Genomic DNA, 27,520 nt, shown 5'->3' with positions numbered 1-27,520 from the left:
AAACTAACAAAAATTAAATTCAAAGAAAAAATATTAAAAGCAGCAAGGGAAAAGCAACAAATAACATACAAGGGAATCCCCATAAGGTTATCAGCTGATTTTTCAGCAGAAACTCTGCAGGCCAGGAGGGAGTGGTAGGATAAACTTAAAGAGATGAAAGGGAAAATCTTACAACCAAGATTACTCTACCCAGCAAGGATCCATTCAAATTTGAAAGAGAAATCAAAAGTTTTACAGACAAGCAAGAGCTAAGAGAATTCAGCACCAACAAAAGAGCTTTACAACAATGCTAAAGGAACTTCTCTAAGTGGGAAACACAAGAGAAGAAAAAGACCCACAAAAACAAACCCAAAACAATTAAGAACATGGTAATAGGAACATGCATATTGATAATTACCTTGAATGTAAATGGATTAAATGCTCCAACCAAAAGACACAGACTGGCTGAATGCATACAAAAACAAGACCCGTATATATGTTGTCTACAAGAGACCCACTTCAGACCTAGGGACACATACAGAATGAAAGTGAGGGGATGGAAGAAGCTATTCCACACAAATGGAAATCAAAAGAAAGCTGGAGTAGCAACACTCATATCAGACAAAATAGACTTTAAAATAAAGACTGTTATAAGAGATAAGGAAGGACCTACATAATAATCAAGGGAACAATCAAAGAAGAAGGTATAACAATTATATATATTTATACACCCAACATAGGAGCACCTCAATACATAAGGCAAATGCTAACAGCCATAAAAAGGGAAATCGACAAAAACACAATAATAGTGGGGGACCTTAACACCTCACTTACACCAATGGACAGATCATCCAGACAGAAAATAAATAAGGAAACACAAGCTTTAAATGACACAATAGACCAGATAGACTTAATTGATATTTATAGGACATTCCACCCAAAAGTGGCAGAATACACTTTCTTCTCAAGTGCACACGGAACATTCTCCAGTATAGATAACATCTTGAGTCACAAATCAAGCCTTGGAAAATTTAAGAAAATTGAAATCATATCAAGCATCTTTTCCTATCACAATGCTATGAGATTAGAAATCAATTACAGGAAAAAAAACTGTAAAAAACACAAACACATGGAGGCTAAACAGTGCACTGTTAAATAACCAAGAGATCACTGAAGAAATCAAAGAGGAAATTAAAAAAATACATAGAAACAAATGACAATGAAAACACGACAACCCAAAGCCTATGGGATGCAGCAAAAGCAGTTCTAAGATGGAAGTATACAGCAATTCAATCTCACCTCAAGAAGCAAGAAAAATCTCAAATAAACAATCTAACCTTACAGCTAAAGCAACTAGAGAAAGAAGAACAAAGAGAACTCAAAGTTACTAGAAGGAAAGAAATCATAAATATCAGAGCACAAATAAATGAAATAGAAACGAAGAAAATGATAGCAAAGATCAATAAAACTAAAAGTTGGTTCTTTGAGAAGATAAACAAAATTGATAAACCTTTAGCCAGACTCACCAAGGAAAAGAGAGGACTCAAATCAATAAAATTAGAAATGAAAAAAGGGAAATTATAACTGACAGTGCAGAAATACAAAGGATCATAAGAGACTACTACAAGCAACTTTATGCCAATAAAATGGACAACCTGGAAGAAATGGACAAATTCTTGGAAAGGTACAACTTTCCACAACTGAACCAGGAGGAATGAGAAAATATAAACAGACCAATCACAAGTAATGAAATTGAAACTGTAATTTAAAATCTTCAAAAAAACAAAAGTCCAAGACCAGATGGTTTCACAGGTGAATTCTATCAAACATTTAAAGAAGAGCTAACACCTATCCTTTTTAAGCCCTTCCAAAAAATTGCAGAGGGAGGAACACTCCCAAACTCATTCTACGAGGCCACCATCACCCTGATACCAAAATCAGACAAAGATATCACAAAAAAAGAAAATCACAGACCAATATCACTGATGAGGATAACAAAATACTAGCAAACAGAATCCAACAGCACATTAAAAGGATCATATACCGTGATCAAGTGGGATTTATCCCAGGAATGCAAGGATTCTTCCGTATACACAAATCAATCAATATGATACACAATTTTAACAAATTAAAAAATAAAAACCATACGATCATCCTAACAGATGTAGAAAACGCTTCTGACAAAATTCAACACCCATTTATGATAAAAAACTTTCCAGGAAGTGGGCAGAGAGGGAACCTACCTCAATATAATAAAGGCCATATACAACAAGCCCACAGCAAACATCATTCTCAATGGTGAAAAACTGAAAGCATTTCCTCTAAGAACAGGAATAAGACAAAGATGTCTACTCTTGCCACTATTATTCAACATAGTTTTGGAAGTCCTAGCCATGGCAATCAGAGAAGAAAAAGAAATAAAAGGAATCCAAACTGGAAAAGAAGAAGTAAACCTGTCACTGTTTGCAGATGACATGACACTATACATCAAAAATCCTAAAGATGCCACCAGAAAACTACTAGAGCTAATCAATGAATCTGGTAAAGTTGCAGGATACAAAATTAATGCACAGAAATCTCTTGCATTCCCATACACTAACAACAAAAGATCAGAAAGAGAAATTAAGGAAACAATCCCATTTACCATCATAACAAAAAGAATAAAATACCTAGGAATAAACCTACCTAAGGAGACAAAAGACCTGTACTCAGAAAACTATAAAACACTGATGACAGAAATCAAAGATGACACAAACAGGTGGAGAAGTATACCATGTTCCTGGATTGGAAGAATCAATATTATGAAAATGATTATACTACCCAAAGTAATCTACATATTCAATGCAATTCCTATCAAATTAGCAATGGCATTCTTCACAGAATTAGAACAAGAAATTTTACAATTTGTATGGAAGCACAAAAGACCCCGAATAGTCAAAACAATCTTGAGAAAGAAAAAACAGAGCTGGAGGAATCAGGCTCCCCAACTTCAGACTATACTTCAAAGCTACAGTAATCAAGACAGTATGGTACTGGCACAAAAACAGAAATATAGATCAATAGTACAGGATAGAAAGTACAGAGATAAACCCATGCACCTATGGTCACCTAATCTATGACAAAGGGGGCAAGAATAAACAATGGAGGAAAAATAGCCTCTTCAATAAGTAGTCCTGGCAGGGAGATCAGCTCAGTGCTTTGTGACCACCTAAAGGGGTGGGATAGGGAGAGTGGGAGGGAGTCACAAGAACGAGGAGATATGGGGATATATGTATATGTATTGCTGATTCACTTTGTTATAAAGCAGAAATTTAACACACCATTGTAAAGCAATTATACTCCAATAAAGATGTTAAAAAAAAAGTGGTGCTGGGAAAACTGAACAGCTACATGTAAGAGGATGAAATTAGAACACTCCCTAACACCATACACAAAAATAAACTCAAAATGGATTAAAGACCTAAATGTAAGACGATACACTATAAAACTCTTAGAGGAATACATAGGAAAAACACTCTTTGATAAACCACAGCAAGATCTTTTATTTATTTTTTTTTTGTGGTACACGGGCCTCTCGCCACTGTGGCCTCTCCCGTTGAGGAGCACAAGCTCCGGATGCACAGGCCCAGCAGCCATGGCCCACGGGCCCAGCCACTCCGCGGCACGTGGGATACTCCCGGACCTGGGCACGAACCCGCGTCCCCTGCATTGGCAGGCGGACGCCCAACCACTGCGCCACCAGGGAAGCCTGCAAGATCTTTTTTGACCCACCTCCTAGAGTAATGAAAATAAAAACAAAAATATACAAATGGGACCTAATGAACTTAAAAGTTTTTGCACAGCAAAGGAAACCATAAACAAGATAAAAAGACAACCCTCAGAATTGGAGAAAATATTTGCAAACAAAGCAATGGACAAAGGATTAATCTCCAATATATATAAACAGCTCATGGAGCTCAATATCAAAAAAAACAACCCAATCAAAAAATGGGCAGAAGACCTAAATAGACATTTCTCCAAAGAAGACATACAGATGGCCAGGAGGCACATGAAAATATGCTCAACATCACTAGTTATTAGAGAAATGCAAATCAAAACTACAATGAGGTATCACCTCACACTGGTCAGAATGGCCACCATCAAAAAATCTACAAACAGTAAATGCTGGAGAGGGTGTGGAGAAAAGGGAACCCTCTCGCACTGTTGGTGGGAATGTAAATTGATACAGTCACTATGGAGAACAGTATGGAGGTTCCTTAAAAAAACTAAAAATAGAACTACCATATGACCCAGCAATCCCACTACTGGGCATATACCCTGAGAAAACCATAATTCAAAATGACACATGTACCCCAATGTTCATTGTAGCACTATTTACAATAGCCAGGACATGGAATCAACCTAAATGTCCAACGACAGATGAATGGATAAAGAAGATGTGGTACATATATACAATGGACTATTACTCAGGCATAAAAAGGAATGAAATTGGGTCATTTATAGAGATGTGGCTGGACCTAGAGTTTGTCACACAGAGTGAAGTAAGTCAGAAAGAGAAAAATATTGTATATTAATGCATATATGTGGAATCTAGAAAAATGGTACAGATGAACCCATTTTTAGGGCAGGAATAGAGACACAGATGTAGAGAACTGACATGTGGACACGGCGGGGGTGGGGGAGTGGCGGGGAAGGGGAGGGTGGGACGAATTGGGAGATTAGGATTGACATATATACACTACCATGTGTGAAACAGATAGCTAGTGGGAACCTGTTGTATAGCACAGGGAGCTCAGCTCGGTGCTCTGTGGTGACCTACATGGCTGGGATGGGGGTGGGGGTGGAAGGGAGGTCCAAGAGGGAGGGGATATATGTATACATATAGCTGATTCCCTTCACTGTATAGCAGAAACTAACAGAACATTGTAAAGCAATTATACTCCAATTAAAAAAAAAAGATGCATGGGGGGAAAAATAAATGAAAGCTCTTTAGGAGTTCTCAGTTTTTAAGATTATAAAGAAGTCCTAGAGACGAAAGAGTTTAAGTTTGCCTAAAAGCAAAAGTTTAAAAGTTTACTGGTTTAGAGTATTAATTGATAAAGAGCAAATATTGATTTTATATGTTCTAAAGAAAATAATTATTTTAAAGTAACTTTTGACTTTGGTTTCCAAAGTCCTTGCACATTTATCATTTTGCAGTAAATGTGAGAGGCAGGCAGGCCAGAAATTATTCTTACCTAAAGTACAAAGAAATGAAGAAACAGAGTTTTAGATCACATAGCAAGTTAGTAGCAGAGCAGCAAGAAAACATAAAGTATTTTCAACTCCAGCCCAACAATTTGGCTAATTAATGCAGCTCCTCCTTACCCTACATAGGGTGATTGTGACATCCTGAAATAGAATGGTATTGCAATAGAATGCGTTACCACCTGTAGCCACTTTCACATTAAACATCTTCATTTCTTGAGCTAACTCAGTGCTCTTTACTGGAGCAGACAGCTAAGCACAGTTCAATGCTTTCCGTTCATTCAAAAACAGTACTAACTTCTTTTGTAGGAGTTCTTTTTTTTTTCCTGGCTGCATTGGGTCTTCGTTGCTGCGTGCAGGCTTTCTCTAGTTGCGGGGAGTGGGGCTACTCTTTGTTGTGGTGCGCGGGCTTCTCATTGCCGTGGCTTCTCATTGCCGTGGCTTCTCTTGTTGTGGCCCGTGGGCCCTAGAGCAAAGGCTCAGTAGTTGTGGCGCATGGGCTTAGTTGCTCCGTGGCATATGGGATCTTCCTGGACCAGGGATCGAAACCCTGTCCCCTGCATTGGCAGGAGGATTCTTAACCACTGTGCCACCAGGGAAGTCCCTGTAAGAGTTCTTTATGTCTTCATCATTTGCTGGTAGAGCTTCTTTTTACAACTGTGGACAGCTTCTCAGGTATATCTGATAGGCTGACTTCCACTTGAGAATGAATTCCAAAGTAGTGGTCTTTCTAGGATTGTCATGATAATTCCCTGCTCAAGAACTTAACTTCTACCAGATCAAGTGTTTACTCTTCTGCTAAGTTTTCAATGCTCCCCAGATTTGGTCTCACATTTCTTGTTCAACCTTACTTCTTTTCCCTCTAGCATGCATTATCTTATGCAGGAGGGCTGTTATCCTTATACCAGCCTCATTCCCACTTCCATAAGAGCAGTTAGAATTTACTATATTTTTGCTCATTAATCCTTTAATACCCCTGGGAATTAGCTATTACTATCCTAATTTTACAGACAAGGAGCCGAGCCCAAAGATATTAATGTGACAAGCTTAAGACAACACATCTGATCAATGGTGGAGCCAACATTCAAACCCAAGTCTGTCTGGCAATGAGGCTAGTGCTCTTAGCCATTACACCAAATATATTGGTAAGTGAATTAAATTTAAATAGGCTAAATGATCCAAGATTTTGTGCTAATACTTCCTAAAAGAAAACAACTAAATGCTGTTTACAAGAGACACATCTAAAATATATGAATACAAGAAGATTAAAAGTCATAGGTTAAGACCACCACTGACCTGCACACACACATACAAGTTGGTGTAGATAAACTTTAAGACAAAAATCAGTATTAGAAAAAAGAGAGGGATATCTGATAATTATAAAATGTTCAATTAATCAGGAAAATATAATAATTTTGACATATCTGATATATAGCTTCAAAGTACAGAAAACAAAGATTAGCTGTACAAGGAAAAAGATATAAATCCATAATGATAGTGGGAGATCTTAACATACTTCAATAATTGATAAAATAATTAAATAAAATATCAGAATATAAAAGACTTAACAATACAGTCAAGTCATTAGGTCAAATTTGTATTTGGGGAACACTGCACCCCTAAACAAGAGAGAATACAAATTATTCTTTTCAAATACAAAAGAAAACTATTTGGAACTGAATAATAATGAAAATAATGTTATTGAAACTTGAAGTTAATTGCTTATAGAGAAATTTATAGTCCTAAATGCATATATCAGGAAAAAAACACAACAAAAGGCTGAGAAACCAATGAGCTAAGCATTCATTTCAAAAAATTAGAAAAAAAGGGGAAGATAGGAAATGATAAGCAATATTAACAGAAATTAATAAAAAATAAAGCATACATATAATAGGATCAACGAAGTCAAAGGTTGGTCCTTTAAAAAAGTAATAAAATTGCTAAATGCCTGGCAAACTGATTTTAAGAAAAAAGAGAGAGATAGCAAAATAACCAATGTTGGGAATAAAAAAATGGGACATTACCAAAGATCCTATAGACATTAAATGATAATAGAAGATACTACGAAAAACTTTGTCAATAAATTTGAAAATGTAAATGAAGTAGACAATGTGCTAGAAAAACACTGTTAAAAACTGAAACAAGCAGAAACAGAAAATCTGAATAGCATTAAACTACTTAATCTTTTTTTTTTTTTTTTTTGCAATACGCGGGTCTCTCACTGTTGTGGCCTCTCCCGTTGCGGAGCACAGGCTCTGGACGCGCAGGCTCAGTGGCCATGGCTCACGGGCCCAGCCGCTCCGCGGCATGTGGGATCTTCCCGGACCGGGGCACGAACCCGCGTCCCCTGCATGGGCAGGCGGACTCTCAACCACTGCGCCACCAGGGAAGCCCTACTTAATCTTTTAATGAAAAACTTCCCATGAAGAAAACTTTAGGTTCAGATTGTTTCTTTGGTGAATTCTAGCAAACACTTAAGGAAGAAATAATGATCAATCTTATACAAACTCTTCCTGAGCCTTGAAAACAAAGAAGTACTCACTAGCGTATTTCATGAGGCCAGCAAAACCTGACATGTTTCTATTAGAAGAAGGAAAATAATAGACCAACCTTACTTGTAAACATAGACACAAAATATTAAACAAAATTTTAATACTACTCTATATCCAGTAATACATAAAAAGGCCAACATATCATGATCAGGTTGGGTTTATGCCAGCATTGCAAGGTTGGTTGAACAGTGGAAAACCAATCCATGCAATTTACCATACTAACAGAATAAAAGAGAAAAATCCTATGATCATCTCAACTAGTGCAGAAAAAACATCTGATAAAACTCAATATCCAATCATGATAAAAACTCTCAGCAAACTAGGATTAGAAGGGGAATTCCTTAACCTGTGAAAACGTTTGTTAAAAAACAAAACAAAACAAAAACTCAGCAACCCACTTCAAACAATGGTGAAGTGTTGAGAGATTTCCCTTTGAAATCAGGAACAACATAAAGGTGCCACTACTACTACTTCTCTTCAACACTGTACTGGAGGTCCTAGCCAATTGGCTAAAGCAAGAAAAAGAAGTACAAGGTATAAGGATGGAAAGGAAGAAATCAACTGTTACTATTCACAAATGATATAATTGTATGTAGAAGATCTAAAAGAATATACAGTAGCTAAGCCAGTGTGATACTGGCATAAGGTAGATAAATAGACCAATGGAATAGAATACAGAGCCCAGAAACAGACTAATGCTATATGGACACTTGATTTGTGGCAATGTATTATAGAACAACATATTTTCAACAAGTGGTGCTGAAACAACTGGATACTCATATCGGAAAAAAAAAAAAAAGAAACCTGATCTCTCCACCATAAATAAAAATCAATTCCAGGTAAATTGTAGGTGTAAATGTGAAAGGACAAACTGTAAGGCTTCTAGAAGGTAATACAGGAGATCTATCTTTATTACACATTCACAAACGATGATATCCAAATGGCCAATAAACACACACAAAAAGGCACTTGATCTCATTAGTAACTAGGGAAACACAAATTAAAACCATAACAAGATAATAGTATATAATAGCTGAAACTAAATAGGCTGACAATAACATGTCAGAACTCTCATATGGGAACTCTCCCATGCTGCTGGAATCAATTTTATACAATCCCTTTGGAAGAGTTTGGCATTTCATTATCTATTAAATATATGCATACTTGATGACCTAGAAATTCCACTCTTAGATGGGTATGTTACAGAAATTCATCTACATGTCCACCTAGAGACATATTCAAGAATGTTTATAGCAACCTAATCCACAGTAGTCCCAAACTGGAAACAACTCCATTAATTTTAAGTAATGAAAGTAATACGATAAGTAATGAAAGTCAGTGCAATAAAGAAATTTGGTGCATGTTTCAGGAGTTAATTTCACTTTTTTTGTGAGCCTTATATTAGAAGAGATGTTGTAAATACAAATAAAGGCCACTCCATTTAAATTCCACATGTTATGGGTTCACACTTTGAATCTGTACTTATGGTCTCCTCTCCACGGGGATCTAGGTTATTAAGGGCCAAGTGTTCCAGGACTCAGAAGGAATAAGTTTGCAGAGATGGCCCTCCTGAATGTGATATCACTGAGGTTTTGCCTTTGGTGGGAATCTCAATGGACCATGCTTCATGTGAAACATTTGTTCCTCTTAGGTAGCATGAAACAAGTATCAGGGCACTCTGCTTGGGCTTTGCTCTTGTAAGGAGAGGGGTTAGGAAATCCTTCACCATGGTCACCTACATCACACTTATTCCACCTGATAGTATCACACAGTTTGTTTCCCACATATATCCTAACTCCTAACTAGCTAATTCTACCATGTAGATGAAGCATAGGCTTAAATACTTTTGCATCTCATAGCACATGAGTTAGTTACATAATAGGCTCTCAACAAGTGTTTTTACTGCCTACATGTGTTTCATTACTGTACACATATTTGAAATATATATAATCAGCAGTTTTTCCACAGCTATAATGGTTTACACCAAAACTGTAATTTTGGTTCACATCAAGTTTTCCATCACCCAGGAGAAAAGGCTTTTTGTTATTCTGTTGATATCGGCAAAATTTATAAATTTTGTCTCCTGAGAGTTGGCAAGAAGCATGTTCAACCTCAATATGGAAAAGGAAGACTGTGGAAGTCAGTTAACTACATTTACATTTAAGGCATGCAAATAGTATTAGACTGAGCTCTCTGGGAGTCAAGCAAAAATTAATAGATCTGTTTTATTCCAAAAGGATTCTGAGGAAGTTGTTGCTTATACAGCATTTTGGCTAGAAATCTATGAATTTTACATGATTGCAAGCAAATGTGCTAGCTGGTGTTTCAATGTTGTTCTAGAAACATCTAGATAGGGTGTGAGAAGCTCAAAGACTAGAGTTGCTGAACTCTCAGACTTGAGTTTTTTTCCTTAGAGCACTCAGCAATTTACTAGTGCTGCCCCCTTTTTTCACTCCTAGTCTATCTGAAATAGTCAATGGTTTGCAGCAGCAGCTAAACAGGAGTGGGGCTCAGTGATTCTGTAGTTAGACTGGACGTTTAACATTGAACTCTCTTTTAAGATCTGGAGATCAGGCATACAAACCAAGTCCTCTTCACTGTTGCCTGAATTGTCTCAGAACTATTAAATAGTTCTTTTCTATCAGTCAAATAACTCCTGGAATATCTTAACTCTCACAGAGACTGTGTTAGCAAGAAGGTGGCTCTTCAGAAAGGAGGTGACTTCACTGGGCTTAGAATGCTTATGGCAATCCTTTCTCTTGCCATTCCCAAGACTTATCTTTTACACATTATGCAAAAAGGAACTCTACTTCTGATGGCTGAGGTCTGCAAGGCGGCTTATAAAAGTGTATCTAATGAACTGGCTGAAAACGATTGTGGAGCACTGTCCTACTGATATGCCCCTAATTTCACCAGGTGCCACTCTCCAGAGATGAAGTCAATTTGTAGATAAATGAGAAGTCTTAAGAGCAGCTGTAGGGTAATTCTATCTCTAGCAACACAAAACTTTGGCACCATTAGGGAAAGGAAGGGCGCAGCACCCAGTAACCACAGAAAGAGAACCAAGGTTGCAACTTAGCATTAGCATTTACTAGCTGCACGCCCTCGGGCAACTTAGTGTCTCGGAGTCTCAGTTTTTTCATCTGTAAAATGGAGATTGCTTACTTGAGATCTAGCATTAAGCACTGTGCCAGGCACGAAGTAGGCGACGAGAAAATGATAGCTATTTGCTCTAATGGTTATAGGCACGAATCAGTTTTGAGTTAGTTTAGTGACTCCGCAGGAAGGGAGAGCAGAGGTGGAGCAGCAGGAAAGGATGGCGTTGGTTCGCTCGTCAGGTCCCCAGCACCGCCCTTGTCTCCTGCTCCGAGGCGTTTGCTCCCGCAAGCTACTCCAGAGGCTCAGGCCACACTCGAGGAGGCCACCCAGGGCACTAGGACACCTCGGGGACGCTTGCGGTTTGACTCCCGGTCTAGCCCATCCCGGGCCGAACCAACCCCGGGACTGCTCGAACTCACCTGCTTGACAGGTGTCGGAGGTCTGGGGCGTGACCGCGGAGGCGGGCGGGTGCGGTGGGCGGGAGCTGAGACTATGAAGCTCCAGGCGCATGGCACCCGCCGCCCAGTCGCCGCGGTGGCTGCCGGGATGCGCCGCAACGAATGGTCGCGCCGGGCGCAGCTTTGAGTGACCTTTCACCCGCGCCCAGCGGTCCCGGGCGGCGGCACAAGGCGGAAGCCATGGCGGAGGCGGTGGCTGCGGCTGCGGCGGGCGGGACGGGCGCGGACGCGGGCTCCGGTTCTGCAGCGGACAGGGAGCGGGACCGCGCCGGGCGGAGGCTGCGGGTTCTTTCGGGCCATCTGCTGGGCCGGCCCCAGGAGGCTTTGAGTACCAATGAGTGCAAAGCGCGGAGAGCGGCGGCGGCGGCGGCGGCCGCCACGGCGGCGCCCACTGCCACTCCCGCCGCGCAGGAGTCGGGCACCATCCCCAAGAAGCGGTGAGTAGCGGCTCTGTGGAGCGAGCTGGCGGTGAGGACCAGTCCGGGCCTGTGCTGCGGGAGGGCACCGGCGAGATGGGAAGGGAGGTGACACGGGTGGGTGGAAGGCATTCAGGTTCCAGAAAGTGCGGACCATCTCGTTTTTAAGAGAGCGTGGATGAGACCCTGGACTCTGTCAGGAAGGGGGACGGATGAAATGGTGGATTTTGGTCACTGAGAGTAGTAGACCTGAAGAACTCTTATTGGGGAAGGCTTTCAGGGGACCCTTTTTCTTGGATTCATAATGCAAGAAATTCATTCTCTGTATGGAATTAATACTTTGGAAGCCAAGGTCTTGGAATAAATAGAAGGGGTATTATTGTGATCCTCTAAAGAAATTTAGGTTTGTACCAAATGATGGATCTCTTCTAATTCGCTCAAGCTTCGGTGCGGGGAGAAGTGGTTTCTGGAAGAAGGTGCTGCTGACTGGTTTCTGTGGGGTAGATTTCTGCTTGTTTAGGGACATGGTCTTTGACTTTGAGGGAGGAAATCGAGGGGTGGCTTAGAAGCAGTAAACAGCAGACACTAGTTAGTGATTTAGGGTGTGGTGGTAGCTACTGAGCTGTGGTGTAACCAGAAGGTGAAAGATCCTTGTCTGTGGTTGAGATTGTTTGTAAGACATCTTGACTACGACTTTTTGGCGAAATGTTAAGCTCTGATGGAAGCCACAAGGAAAAGCTATTTTTTGAGATGTGGTTTTGTCAGCATGGATAAACTTTTAAAGTGGAAAAAAAAGTTGCTAATGTTTAATGTGTACTTTCAATGAGCCAGAGATTGTGCTAAATCTGTGATTTCTTTTACTCCTCTCCAAACTATGAGATAGGTGCAGTTATCTCTCATTTTACAGATGAAAAAATAAACAAGATTTAGAAGCCTGCTGCAGGATTGGCAGGTACACTGTGTGGCCGGTTAGATTTCGAAAGTGCGTCAAGTTGACTTTAGGGCCAAATTCTTGAGCAGTACTGCTTCCAATGAATTCATTCATTAATTCAACATTCATGAGTCCTTCCTTCAATACATGCTCACTGTACTAAGAATAGAGAGATTTAAAAATGCAGTATTTACTCATAAGGAACTGATAGCCTAGTAAAGTAATGTTATAACACAGTGAGATAAGAAACTTAGCTGATAACCATAGCAAATAGTCACTTAACCCAGATTTGGGTATTTATTTGTGAGGGCAAAGGCTTTCCAGAGTAAGGATTGCCTGAGTAAATCTTGAAGGTTGTATTGGAAGGAGCCTGCCAAAGGAGAAGAGCTTTTTTTTTTTTGGCGAGAGGGCTACTCATCGTTGCAGTGCGCGGTCTTTTCATTGCGGTGGCTTCCCTTGTTGCGGAGCACGGGCTCTAGGCACGCGGGCTCAGTAGTTGTGGCGCACGGGCTTAGTTGCTCCGCGATATGTGGGATCTTCCTGTACCAGGGATTGAACCTGTGTCCCCTGCATTGGCAGGCGGATTCTTAACCACTGCACCACCAGGGAAGTCCAGAGAAAAGCATTCTTGGTGAAAAAACTGTGTTCACAGGTAAAGCAGTGAGAGGTTGAATTGCTAAGAGTTACGTGTTGCAGGAGGAGGTGAGAATGACTTGGGATGAGGGTTGGAGATGTGGTCTTGTTTGCAGGATTTTATGTGGGGTAAAACATAATTACATTTACCTTTTAGAAAGGTCACATTGAGGATTGAGTTGAAGGTTTAAACAGCTGAACATATAGTTTCTGGAAACATAGATCTGAGTTTGAATTTCTCCTTCACAATTCCAGCTGCATGACTTTGGGCAAGTCACTTAACCTCTCTCAGAGCTTTAGACCCCTCATCTTTGAAAATGAGGACAATAATTCCTGCTTTGCATTGTTGCTGTGAGAATTGGAAAATATAAAGTGATCAAGCGCTTAGTGCAATGCCTGTTTCATAACCCCTTAACAAATGGGAGATGCAGTTTTGATTGAGTCCAGAGACAGGGAGACCATTTAGAAGACTATTATCCTAGTGAGAAATGCTGTGATTCTGAACTAGGGCATAATGTTTGAAAAAGTATTAGGAGGTAAATTTTCCATAACTTGGTTACAGAGTGGTGGGGGAGGAAGGAATTAAGAATCACATCTTGGCCTCTGGCTTCATTTGAAGTTATATTAGCTGTGACTGGATTTAAAGCTTTTAATTTTTCTAATGGCTTAATGTACATTTATGTCCATTTATTTGTGTGCATCTGTGTGATTGTACATTTATATGCAGGTTCACACTCTCAGAGCTAAGTAGGTAGGACAGGTGTTCCTTAAGGCTGGATTTAGGGGCCTTTGTCTGTAGCATTTGGAGAAAAATAGTAGTGTTTGGAAGGCACATTGGGGTAATGGATGAGGCTTCTCATGGCTGAAGGTGACTGGTCTGGGAGGCCTTCTGTGGCTGTTCCACGGACTGAAGTCCCAACTGTATGTAATCTATGCTATCAGTGGCTCTGGTCTTTCATTCAGGATTAGATGTGGCTAGTGGTAAAATTTAATCCTGTACAACTGTTTTAAAGTTTGAATCAAAATATGAGGGAACACAAAAACTTGTGTTCGATGGAACATCAGAAGCTTCTTCACAGAGTGATCTACTGCTTAGCTGGGGCTCAGTTTGCCAGCACCAGAGCTGAGCCTAAAGGGAAGGCAAGTGATGGAGCAGGAAGGAGCCAGTGTGTATATCTAGTAAAGTGTGAGTGTGACTATATGTCATTATTTTGGAAGCATTTGGTGATGTGTATTATTCGTATAATTCCTTCTCTTTTATTACCCTGGATGATGTCATTGGTAGTAATTCTTTTATCTCATGACTGATTATCATCATGGAATTGGAGGAGTAACTTCTTGAAACTCCATGCTTTTATTCCTCTTACAGAGTAGTCATGCATGTTAATTTACTCAACATTTATAGAGTAGTTGCTTTATAACATACTGTCTTAGGTTCTTAGGTATTGGAGGTAAAGAGATGATAATAGTCCTTGGCCTCAAAGAATTCAGCATAGAAAGGGAGATGCACATGCCAGTACATTTTGAGTAGAGTCAATGTAGATACAGGTATAGATGCAGCACAAAGGAAAGAAAGAGTGATTTACTTTGTCTAGGGGGTCAGGGAAAGCTTTCTGAAGACGGTTTAAAAATATGGATGATAGTGTGGTAGGTTGATTGGAAGGTGAGGGGAGTTTGTATTCCAGACAGAAGTTATAGCATATGGCAAAGCAGGGGGCCGTGAAAGTGCATCTTGTATTTGGGTAACTAAATAATTCAGTATTGGTAGAGGTGGGAGTAAAGTGAAAAGAGGAGGGCATAAGCAGGTCATGGAGGCCTTTGGCCTGTAGGTCATCAGTCCATTCATTCTTTCACTCGTTTATGTGTGAATGTTTGCTTACTATGCAACACATAACTGAACAAAAACTGCCGTTATTGGGCTTCCTTGGTGGCGCAGTGGTTGAGAGTCCACCTGCCGATGCAGGGGACACGGGTTCGTGCCCCGGTCTGGGAAGATCCCACATGCCGCAGAGCGGCTGGGCCCGTGAGCCATGGCCACTGAGCCTGCACGTCCGGAGCCTGTGCTCCGCAACGGGAGAGGCCACAACAGTGAGAGGCCCGCGTACCGCAAAAAAACAAAACAAACAACAACAAAAAAAACCCTGCCATTATGGACTTACATTCTAATTGGAGTGGAGATAGTGAACAGACAAGTAACACAGTATGTCAGATGATGGTAAGTATGATGAATAAAAATGAAGCAATGTAGGAGGATAGATGATGAAGAGCCCTTGAAGGAATTAAGCCAGGAAGGGACATGATCAGATTGGGTTTGGGTTTGAGAGCAGTCACTTTGTTCGGAATGGATTGGTTTGGGTTTGAGAGCAGTCACTTTGTTCGGAATGGATTGGAGAAGGATGAAGACGGATATAGGAAGATCCGTTCGGGGAGGCTGTTGTAGCAGAACAGGTGAGAAATAATGAAGGATTAAACCAAGATGATGGCAGTGAGAATAGAGAGGAAAGGATGGATTTGCATTTTGGAAGTTAGTGCATTAGGTGATATTTAAAACCTGTTACACTTGTCACATGGTCTCCTATGAGTTGGTTCTAATTACTTCTGTCCAGGAACATATATTCTCATTATTTGAAGTTGCAGAGTAGAGTTTTGAGGATGATGGTTTACTTTTGGACCTCTGTTTTCCTTTAAGTGCATGTTACTCCGTGAACAATTTCTTTTTGCTCTTGCTTCTGAATGGAGTTTTAGATTCCTAAAAATCATAATAAATGTCAACTAAATATGTGACATTTTTATGCCTTGGTTTTGGATTTTTTCAGTTTTTTTTGTTTTAAGTTACTGTAATGTTATGAAAAAGAGAAGGAAAAAAGCCCTTGTTCACATCTGTCTCTCCATACTGATAATCACTTCTCCAGTTGTAATTTTGGCTCCAACTTCTTTGTGGTTTGCGTTAGTCAAAACTGTTCTATGGCAGTTTTTACAGAGGTTATAAACTCTTATGTTTCAGATCAAAAGAATATCTGATTAAGAAAGCTATTAATTACTTAATTTACTTGCCCATACTGTTACTTATACACACCATTCTTTAAAAAATAATGTATTATTTAACACCTACCAGAAACCTTGGTAGATATTTTCCAGAAGGAAAAACCTGAGTTAACCTCTTGTAAATGTTTCCCAGGAGGACATCTGAAGCCTGTAAGAGCTGATGCATTTCTGCAACAAGGTTATTTGCACAAGTGACCTGACGTATGATTTAACGTCATTTGGCAAAATTAGAGCTTATTTTAGTAATTATGCTGAATGAAATACTTAGCCTGCATTGAGTTCCTAGCTAGGAATTCTAGTAATAGTAGTAATAGGAGTTTTAATTTGATTAAGTCCTAATATACCAGGTACTCTGCTGAGGCTTTACGTACATTATCTCATTTAATTTTCAGAGTAGCTCTGAAAAGGAGGTGACACTGTATGTATGTTATGGGTGAGGAAGTAGAGGCTTAGAGTAGTTAACTTGTCTAAAGTCATGCAGTTACGAAATAAAAGAGACAGCATTTCAACTCTGATCTGTCTTCCTCCAGAGGCTGCATTTCTTCCCCTATGCAATATTACTGCACTTGATGTTGTTCTCTAGGGGAAATTACCTACTTGGTTGTCATCAAGCTGTTTTCTTTGTCATCCAAGTTGCAAATCTTTTGTTATTGAATAGATCATGATCATATACAGTGTCATAATTAAGAGAACATTAGTTTATATTGTACTTATTATATAAATTATAAAATATATGATCCTGTCAAAATGAAATTCATAATATATACAATGGAATATTACTCAGCCATAAAAAGAAACAAAATTGAGTTATTTGTAGTGAGGTGGATGGACCTAGAGTCTGTCATACAGAGTGAAGTAAGTCAGAAAGAGAAAAACAAATACCGTATGCTAACACATATATATGGAATCTAAAAAAAAAAAAATGGTTCTGAAGAACCTAGGGGCAGGACAGGAATAAAGATGCAGACATAGAGAATGGACTTGAGGACACAGGGCAGGGGAAGGGTAAGCTGGGACGAAGTGAGAGAGTGGCATGGACATATATACACTACCAAATGTAAAATAGATAGCTAGTGGGGAGCAGCTGCATAGCACAGGGAGATCAGCTCGGTGCTTTATGTCCACCTAGAGGGGTGGGATAGGGAGGGTGGGAGGGAGACGCAAGAGGGAGGAGTTATGGGGATATATGTATATGTATGGCTGATTCACTTTGTTATAAAGCAGAAACTAACACAACATTGTAAAACAATTATACTCCAATAAAGGTGTCTAAAAAAAAAAGAAAGTATAATGCATTGTTTAAAATGATAGACCAACCTGTTTCCTTTTGTGAGTGAATTTTGCCATTTGACTTGTGAGAGAAAATGGTGTCGAGAATAAAAGGGAAAGAGGAGGAGGAGGACTGTGGAAGACGCCAGATCAGAGGAGAAAGGAGGAGAGGAGAAGAAGTAATGGGGGATTTACTGCCTGGGTGTAAATTAACTATCTTTGGACTGTAAATGAATAAGAAACCCTGAAGACTTAATCTCCATATTTGGTATCATACTTCTCTTAGATTGGAAGTATCATTTAGAGATGGACCACATCTTCTGTAAATAGACTTCATTATGTCAGGAAGTTTCTACTATAGAGCCATCTACCTTCTGGTCACTTAATAAAAATATCTACTAATAAATTAAGTGATCTCTTTTTAGGATGCAGAGAAATGGAGTGCTGTTGTAGTCAGATGAGATACTTTATGGAACCGTTTAAAAGCAAGTGCTGGGGCTTCCCTGGTGGTGCAGTGGTTAAGAATTCACCTGCCAATGCAGGGGACTCAGTTTCGATCCCTGGTCCAGGAAGATCCCACATGCCGTGGAGCAACTAAGCCCGTGTGCCACAACTACTGAGCCTGTGCTCTAGAGCCTGTGTGCCACAACTATTGAAGCCTGTGCGCCTAGAGCCTGTGCTCCGCAACAAGAGAAGCCACCACAATGAGAAGCCTGCGCAGTGCAATGAAGAGTATCCCCGGCTCGCCACAACTAGAGAAAGCCTGCGTGCAGCAAGGAAGACCCAACACAGCCAGAAATAATAAATAAATAAATAAATAGCAAGTGCTAAGCAAGTATTACTCCTTTTGGTTTTATTTTCTTATTACTGAAATAAGATACTAATAATAAACTAATCTTCAACAGATTATGTTAATTTCAAATCCAAACCAAATTAAGGTATTCTAAGTAGGGTTTACTCTCTTTGTTGGGCTTTAGGGGTAATATTTAGTTATACCTCTGTCCCACATCTGAGTTCAGAATCAGTTGAGAAGTAAGAGTCAGAATATAGACAGATGGAGTAAAAATGTCAGCTTTATTACCAATAAAGCTGGTTGGAGTATATGGCTTGGATCTGGGCTACCTAATATTTACCCTGAATTAGCTATGCTCAGTCACAGGCAGTGCTGGACCACAGATTTCCTCTGCAAGGGCAGAGTCGGCTCTGGGAAACCTCATACATGGCACTGAGAGACTAGAGTATAACCTCTCCATAGCCGATAGATTGGAGAGAGAGAAAAACAGCTGACCCCAGGTGCTTAGTGCCTCCTCTCAGAAGCCACTAACCAGGTAAGTCACTCTTCCCATGAGAAAGAGTAAATGTGTGAGGGCTGGGGAGAGGCCAGGACTGTTACCTTTCTGAAGTCCCTCCACGTGGGAAACTGGAGGCTGGAGAATGGAGGTTTTGCTGGAATGTTTTTGGAGAAATTAAGGGAAAGGGCTGAAAACTTTTTGGTAAATAAACAGTCTTCCACCTTTATCATTTGCATGTATTATCCACGTTGCCTACTGAATATATTATAGTTTCCTTGGTAGGGCAGTTAGCGTCCTCCAGGAGGATCTGTCTAAATCAGCCTTTCCAAGCTGTCTCTTATTTCCTTGATACCTACTGTGTACTCTAGCTACATACCAGAATTATTGCTGTTACCAGAACATGGTCTTCCCTTCCCCTTTTCTTTTTTGATATGTTAGTGTGTCTCAAAGTATAGTACACATAGCACTGATGGTCCTGAGGTAATTTGGGGTGGTACAAACCTTATTTGGATAGTTATAAATGTTTGTATATATACTTATTTTTGTTAACCTTTATTGAACTCTTACAAATTTATTATAAAAGTAAATGCATAAATCTGAAGTTTACAGCTTACTTTTTTTTAAAATTTTATTTTTGGCTGCATTGGGTCTTCGTTGCTGTGCGTGGGCTTTCCCTCGTTGCGGCGAGCGGGGTCTGCTCTTTGTTGTGGTGCATGGGCTTTGCATTGCAGTGGCTTCTCTTGCTGCGGAGCATGGGCTCTAGGTGCGCGGGCTTCACTAGTTGCAGCACACGGGCTTAGTAGTTGTGGCACGCAGGCCCTAGAGCACGCAGGCTTCAGTAGTTGTGGTGTGTGGGCTCAGTAGTTGTGGTACGCGGGCCCTCGGGTGCACAGGCTTCAGTAGTTGTGGCGTGCGGGCTCAGTAGTTGTGGCTTACAGGCTCTAGAGTGTAGGCTCAGTAGTTGTGGTGCACGGGCTTAGTTGCTCCGCGGCGTGTGGAATCTTCTTGGACCAGGAATCGAACCTGTGTCTCTGGCGTTGGCAGGCAGATTCTTAACCACTGTGCCACCAGGGAAGTCCCTTTGCTTAGCTTTCTTAAAAGAAAAACATTAATGTCTGACTTTGATTCTCTTCTCTTAAGCATTCGTATATTTAATTCTAGGTCTTTCTGTAGTTAAAATATGCTTACTCATTAAGGAAGGCTGTTACCATTCTAGGTAACTGCAGTTACTTTTGACAAGGGAGTTTTGCCTCTTGAGTGAGATCATCTTAACACTCACTAAGAAAAATACTGTGTTGTAAATAATATTTGGCCTTGCCAGCATATCTCAAGTTACTAACCAGAGATTTGGGTCAGGATGCTGACCGGATTCTTGTCAGTAACTTTACTGGGACTCTCCAAACTCTATTTATAGTTGCCATGTCAGCCACCTCATAGCACCAAGTGGGGAGCGTTCATGTATTTCAGGACTTTGTAATCAAGTAATACGAGTTATTTAATTTTTATATTCACAGTTTGCAACCACAGATTATGTAGTTGGATTTTTCATTTCTTCTAAAGACGTTTGAACTTAATAGGAATCCAGCATCAGGGATATTAAAATGACACCCACTTGAATTCTATTCTGCTGTCAACTCATATTTTATAAATTACTGTCCACTAGAGCTTTCTGTGATGATGGAAATGCTCTGTGGTCTTCACTGTCCAATACGGTAGCCACTAAGCACATGTGGCCATTAAGCACTTGAAATTAAGGGGCCATTAAGCGGCTAGTGTGACTGAGGAGCTGAGTTTTAAATTTTGTATACTTTTAATTAATTTAAATTTAAGTAGGCACATATGGCTAGTGACACTATGTTAGCACAGCTATAGTTTGAAACTTAACTCATTATCTATCTTTTCTTGTTCCCAAATGAAGTTACTGTTCTGAGTTTTCTTATTTCTCTAAATATTACCACCAGTTCTATAGTCACATCCTTCAGCCCTTACTCTTGAACGTCTTTCCATATTTTTTTTTTCCAACTTTTAAAAATTGAAGGATAATTGACTTAACAATGCTATATTAGTTGCAGGTGTACAACCTAATTATTTGATATTTTTATGCATTACAAAATGATCACCACGTTAAGTCTACTTATCATCTGTTACCATACAAAATTATCACAATATTACTGACTTATAATCCTTAATTGTACATTACATCTCCATAACTTAATTTTTTTTAATAACTGGAAGTTTGTATTTCTTAAGCTCCCTCACCTATTTCACTCATCCCCCGCAACCCCCTTCCCTCTGGCAACCACTATCAGTTTGTTCTCTGTATTAATGAGTCTCATTTTTTAAATTTTATGTTTGTCGTTTGTTTTGTTTTTTAGATTCTACATATAAGTGAAATCATGCAGTATTTGTCTTTCTCAGTCTGACTTATTTCACTTAGCATAATACCCTTTAGGTCCATCCATGTCGTCACAAATGGCAAGGTTTCATTCTTTTTTATGGCAAGTAATATTCCATTGTGTGTGTGCCATATATTTTCCTTATCTGTTCATCTATTGATAGACACTTAGGTTGCTTCCATATCTTGGCTTTTGTAAATAATGCTGCAATGAACATAGGGGTGCATATATCTTGGATCATATGGTGGTTCAATTTTTAGTTTTTTGAGGAACCTCCATACTGCTTTCCATAGTGCTGCCCAATTTACATTCCCACCAACAATGCACAATGGTTCCCTTTTCTCTGCATCCTCACCAGTGCTTGTTCATTGTCCTTTTGATAATAACCATTCTGACAGTTGTGATGTGATAACTCATTGTAGTTTTGATTTGCATTTCCCTCATGATTTGTGATATTGAGCATCTTTTTATGTGTCTGTTGGACATCTGTATGTTTTCTTTGGAAAAATGTCTATTCAGGTTCTCTGCGAGTTTTTAAATTGGGTTGTTTGGGGCTTTTTGATGTTGAATTGTGAATTCTTTGTGTAGTTTGGATGTTGACCCTTATTGGATATATTGTTTGCAGATATTTTCTCCCGTTCAGTAGGCAGTTGTTGATAGTTCTTTCACTGTGCAAAAGCTTTTTAGTTTGATGTAGTCTCATTTGTTTATTTTTGCTTGTTTCTCTTGCCTGAGGAGACATATCCAAAAAAGTATTAAGACTGTTGTCAAAGAGTGTACTGCCTGTTTTTTTCTAGGAGTTTCATAGTTTGAGGTCTTAAATTTAAGTCTTTAACCCTTTTTGAATTTATTTTTGTATGCAGTGTGAGAATATAGTCCAGGCAGATTCTTTTGCAAGTTGCTATTCAGTTTTTCCAGCACTATTTATTGAAGGGACTGTTTTTTCTCGCCTCCTCTGTCATAGATTAATTGAACATATAAGTGTGGGTTCATCTCTGGGCTCTCTGTTCTGTTCCACTGATCCATGTGTATGTTTTGGTACCAGTACCATACTGTTTTGATTACTGCAGTTTGAAATCAAGGAGTGTAATATCTCTGGCTGTGTTCTTTCTCAAGTAGAGAAAGGTGCTTTTGGCTATTTGGGGTCTTTTGTGTTTCCATACAAATTTTAGAATTATTTGTTTTAGTGTGAAAAATGCAATTGGTATTTTGATAGGGATTGCATTGAATCTGTATATTGCATTGGGTAGTGTGATTGTTTTAACAATATTACTTCTTTCAATCCATGAGCACAGTGTATCTTTCCATTTGTTTGAGTCATCTTCAGTTTCTTTCATCATTGTATTATAGTTTTAAAGTACAAGTCTATTACCTCTTTTGTTAGGTTTATTCCTAGGTATTTATTCTTTTTAAAAATTAATTAATTAATTAATTTATATTTATTTATTTTTTTGGCTGTGTTGGGTGTTCGTTTGTGTGCGAGGGCTTTCTTTAGTTGTGGCAGGCGGGGGCCACTCTTCATCGCGGTGCACGGGCCTCTCACTATCGCGACCTCTCTTGTTGCGGAGCACAGGCTCTAGATGCGCAGGCTCAGTAGTTGTGGCTCATGGGCCTAGTTGCTCTGCAGCATGTGGGATCTTCCCAGACCAGGGCTCAAACCCGTGTCCCCTGCATTGGCAGGCAGGTTCCCAACCACTGCGCCACAAGGGAAGCCCTATTTATTCTTTTTGACGTAGTTTTAAATGGGTTTGTTTTCTTAATTTCTCTGATAGTTCGTTATTAGTGTATAGAAGTGCAACATATTTCTGTATATTAATTTTGTATGCTGAAACTTTTCTGAATTTATTGATGATTTCTAGTAGTTTTTTGGTGGCATCTGTAGGATTTTCTATATGTAGTATCGTGTTATCTGTAAACAGTGACAGTTTTACTTCTTCCTTTCCAATTTGGATTCTTTTTCTTGCCTGATTGCTGTGGCTAATACTTCCAATACTGTGTTGAATAAAAGTGGTGAGAGTGAGCATCCTTGTCCTGTTCCTGATCTTAGAGGAACGCTTTCAGCTTTTCATCATTGAGTATGATGTTGGCTGTGTGTTTGTCATTTGTGGCGTTTATTATGTTGAGGTATGTTCCCTCTATACCCACTTTTTGAGAATTTTTCATCATAAATGGATGTTGAATTTTATCAGTAGCTTTTTGTGAATCTATTGAGATGATTGTGTGATTGTTATTCTTCAGTTTGTTAGTGTGGTGTATGTGGAAAATCAACCATCCTTGCGTCCCTGGGATAAATCCTTCTTGATCATGCTGTGTGATCCTTTTAATGTATTAATATATTTGGTTTGCTAATATTTTGTTGAGGATTTTTGCATCTATGTTCATCAGTGATATTGGCCTGTAATTTTTGTTTGTTTGTTTGTGGTGTCTTTGTCTGTTTTTGGTGTCAGGGTGATTTTGGCCTTGTAGAATGAGTTCAGAAGTGTTCCTTCCTCTTCAATTTTTTGGAATAGCTTCAGAAGGATAGGTATTACTATTCTTTAAATTTTGGGTAGAATTCACCTGTGAAGCTGTCTGGTCTTGGACTTATTGTTTGTTGGGAGATTTTGTTTGTTTTGTTTTAGCTACTGGTTCAATTTCATTACTAGTAACCAGTCTGTTCATATTTTCTATTTCTTCCTTAGTCAGTCCTGGGAGATTGTGTTTCTAGAAGTTTATCTGTTTCTTCTAGGTTGGTCAATTTGTTGGTGTATAGTTGTTTGTAGTAAGCTCTTTTTATCCTTTGTATTTCTATGGTATTGGTTGTAACCTCTTCTTTTTCATTTCTGATTTTATTTAATTGGGCCCTCTCTCTTTTTTTTTTTTTTTCCTTGAGTCTGGCTAAAGGTTTATCAGTTTTATCTTTTCAGAGAACCGGCTCTTAGTTTTATTGTTCTTTTCTATTGCTTTTTACTCTATTTCATTTATTTCCACTCTGATCTTTATTATTTCTTTTGTTCTACTAACTTTGGGTTTTGTTCTTTTTCTGGCTCCTTTAGATGTAAGGTTAGATTGTTTATTTGAGATTTTTCCTGTTTCCTGAGGTAAGCATGTATTGCTATAAATTTCCCTCTTAGAAATGCTTTTGCTGCATTCCATAGATTTTGGATCATTGTGTTTCCATTTTCACTTATCTCCAGGTATTTTTTGATTTTCTCTTTGAGTTCTTCAGTGACTCATTGATTGTTTGGTAGCATGTTGTTTATACTCCACATGTTTGTGTTTTTTGCAGTTACTTTCTTGTAGCTGCTTTCTAGTCTCATAACATTGTGGTTGGAAAAGATGCTTCATATGATTTCAATATTCTTAAATTTATTGAGACCTGTTTTGTGGCCTGGCATGTGATCTATCCTGGAAAATGTTCTGTGTGCACTTGAAAAGAATCTGTATTCTGCTGTTTTGGATGGAATGTTCTGTATAGGTATTAATTCAGTCTGGTCTAATGTGTTGTTTAAGGCCAGTGTTTCCTTATTGATTGTCAGGATGATCTGTCCATTGATGTAAGTGAGGTGTTAAAGTCACCCACTGTTACTGTGTTGCTGTCAATTTCTCTTTTTATGTCTATTAATGTTTGTTTTATGTCTTTAGGTGCTCCTATGTTGGGTGTATATATATTTACAATTGTTATTTTTTTGGTTGGATCGATCCCTTTATCATTATGTAATATCCTTCTTTCTCTCTTTTTGTTTTAAAGTCTATTTTGTCTGTTGTAAGTATTGCTACCCTGGCTTTCTTTTCATATTCATTTGCATGGAATGCCTTTTTCATACCCTCACTTTCAGTCTGTGTGTGTCTTTAGATCTGAAGTGAGCCTCTTGTAGGCAGCATATATATGGGTCTTGGCTTTTTTTCTACTCAGCCATTCTATATCTTTTGAATGGAGTATTTAAAGTAATTATTGATAGGTATGTACTTATTGCCATTTTGTTCATTGTTTTGCAGGTGTTTTTGGTGGTTCTTTTTCTGTTTTTTTGTTTCTTCTTTTGCTCTTCTCCCTTGTGATCTGATGATTATCTTTAGTGTTATTTTGGATTCCTATCTCTTTTTTGTGTGTGTATCTATTAAAGAGTTTTGGTTTGTGGTAACTGTGAGGTTTATATATAGCAATCATATATACTTGGTTATTTTAAGTTGTTGATCCCTGAAGTTCAAATGCATTTTAACAATCCTGCATTTTTACACCCTCCCCCATGTTCACTGTTTGTGACATCATATTTTACATTCTTTTGTGGATGCACGCTTATTGTGGATACAGATGATTTTTCCTACTTTTGTCTTTTAACCTTCCTACTAGCTTTATAAGCAGTTGATCCATTACCTTTACTGTATATTTTGCCTGTGCCAATGAGATTTTTCCTTTTGTTCTTTTCTTTTTAATAAATTTATTTATTTATTTTTGGCTGTGTTGGGTCTTCGTTGCACGCTGGCTTTCTCTAGTTGTGGAGGGTGGGGGCTACTCTTTGTTGTGGTGCGCAGGCTTCTCATTGCAGTGGCTTCTCTTGTCACAGAGCATGGGCACTAGGTGTGTGGGCTTCAGTAGTTGCATCACGCGGGCTCAGTAGTTGTGGCTTGCGGGCTCTAGTGCGCAGGCTTAATAGTTGTGGCACACAGGCTTAGTTGCTCCGCGGCATGTGGTATCTTCTTGGACCAGGGCTTGAACCCGTGTCCCCTGCATTGGCAGTTGGATTCTTAACCACTGTGCCACTAGGGAAGCCCCTCCTTTTGTACTTTTAGTATTTATTTTTCTTCTTTTTTTCCTTTTTTATTTCTGGCTATGCTGTGTGGCATGTAGGATCTTAGTTCCCCAACTAGGGATTGAACCCATACCCCCTGCAGTGGAAGCACAGAGTCTTAACCACTGCACCACCAGGGACGTCCCAGTACTTTTCATATTTCTAGTTGTGGCCTTTCATTTTCTGCTTAGAGAAGTCCCTTTAACATTTCTTATAAAGGGGTTTCATGGTGCTGAACTCCTTTAGCTTTTGCTTGTTTGTAAAGTTTTTAGTCTCTCCTTCAAATCTGAATGAAATCCTTCCCAGGGAGGTATTCTTGGTCTAGGTTTTTCTCTTTTATTTCTTTAAATATATCGTGCCACTTCCTTCTGGCCTGCAGAGTTTCTGCTGAAAAGTCAGCTAGCTGATAGCTTTATGGGAGTTCCCTTGTCAGTAATTTGTTGCTTTCCCCTAGCTGTTTTTAATATTCTCTCTTTATCTTTAATTTTTGCCATTTTAATTACAGTGTGTCTTGATGTAGTCCTCTTTGGGTTGATTCTGTTTGGGACTATCTGTGCTTCCTGAACCTGAATGTTTGTTTCCTTTCCCAGATTAGGGAAGTTTTCAGCTATTATGTCTTCAACTATGTTCTCTGCCCCTTTCTCTCTTCTGGGACACCTATAATGAGATGTTAGCACACTTGACGTTCTAGAGGTCTCTTAAACTATACTCATTTTTTAAAAAATTATTTTTTTCTTTTTTCTATTAAGCTTAGGTGATTTCCACTGCTCTGTTTTCCAGTTTGCTGATCTGTTCCTCTGTATCATGTAGTCTGCTGTGGATTTGAGTGTATTTTAAAATCTTGGTTATTGTATTCTTCATCTCCGGTTCTTTATGTTTTCCTTCTCTTTGTTAAACTTTTCACTGTGTTCATCCATTCTTCTCCTGAGTTCTTTGAGCATATATATATGATCATTACCTTGGACTCTACTGGGGAGATTGCTTATTTCCACTTTGCTTAGTTCTTCTTTTGGGGTTTTGATTTGTTCTTTTGTTTGGAACATATTCCCTGTTTCCTTTATCTACCTCATTCCTGGTGTGTCTGGCTCTGTGGCCTGGGGAATCCTGGGGCTGGCGCTTGTCCACTGTGGGTGGGTCTGGGCCTGGTCTGGTGGTGGTAGTGGCCGGTTCCCTGGGCAGCTGACTGTGGGGCTGGGGGGGTCTTGGATGCCTGCCCACTGGTGGGCGAATAAGCCCCAAGTGCTAATATGCTAGAGGGAGGACTCCAGAATGGCACTTTCCCGTACTGTTGTTTTCATACTGTAGAATGAGCTCCCCAAAATGTCTGCACCAGTATCTGTCCCCAGGGGGAGTCCCAGTTGCCTCCTGCCTCTCCCGGGAGGCTTGCCAAGATCAGCAAGCGGGTCTGACCCAGGCTCCTTTTAAATTACTGCC

General features: G+C 39.4%; 1 protein-coding gene and 1 long non-coding RNA gene across 3 annotated transcripts in view; one reads left to right on the top strand and one right to left on the bottom strand.

Annotated features, from left to right (window-relative positions):
- LOC109547877 (uncharacterized) overlaps positions 1-11,552 on the bottom strand; it is a 138,709-nt gene extending 127,157 nt beyond the window's left edge. The window contains exon 1 of the long non-coding RNA XR_012333060.1: positions 11,297-11,552. This is a non-coding gene — a long non-coding RNA (uncharacterized lncRNA). The remainder of the gene's footprint in view (positions 1-11,296) is intronic.
- The window catches only part of AGPS (alkylglycerone phosphate synthase), a 141,590-nt gene continuing 125,556 nt past the window's right edge, over positions 11,487-27,520 (top strand). The window contains exon 1 of one of the 2 annotated variants that reach the window (XM_073807536.1): positions 11,487-11,772. In XM_073807536.1, coding sequence (XP_073663637.1) covers positions 11,516-11,772 — 257 coding nt within the window. In that variant the 5' untranslated portion in view covers positions 11,487-11,515. The remainder of the gene's footprint in view (positions 11,773-27,520) is intronic. The other variant, XM_019922853.2, reaches the window with a different exon arrangement.

The sequence above is a fragment of the Tursiops truncatus genome, chromosome 7, assembly GCF_011762595.2.
Source record: "Tursiops truncatus isolate mTurTru1 chromosome 7, mTurTru1.mat.Y, whole genome shotgun sequence".
In the NCBI taxonomy this organism is placed as follows: domain Eukaryota; kingdom Metazoa; phylum Chordata; class Mammalia; order Artiodactyla; family Delphinidae; genus Tursiops; species Tursiops truncatus.
This window is presented reverse-complemented; position numbering and strand designations above follow the sequence as displayed.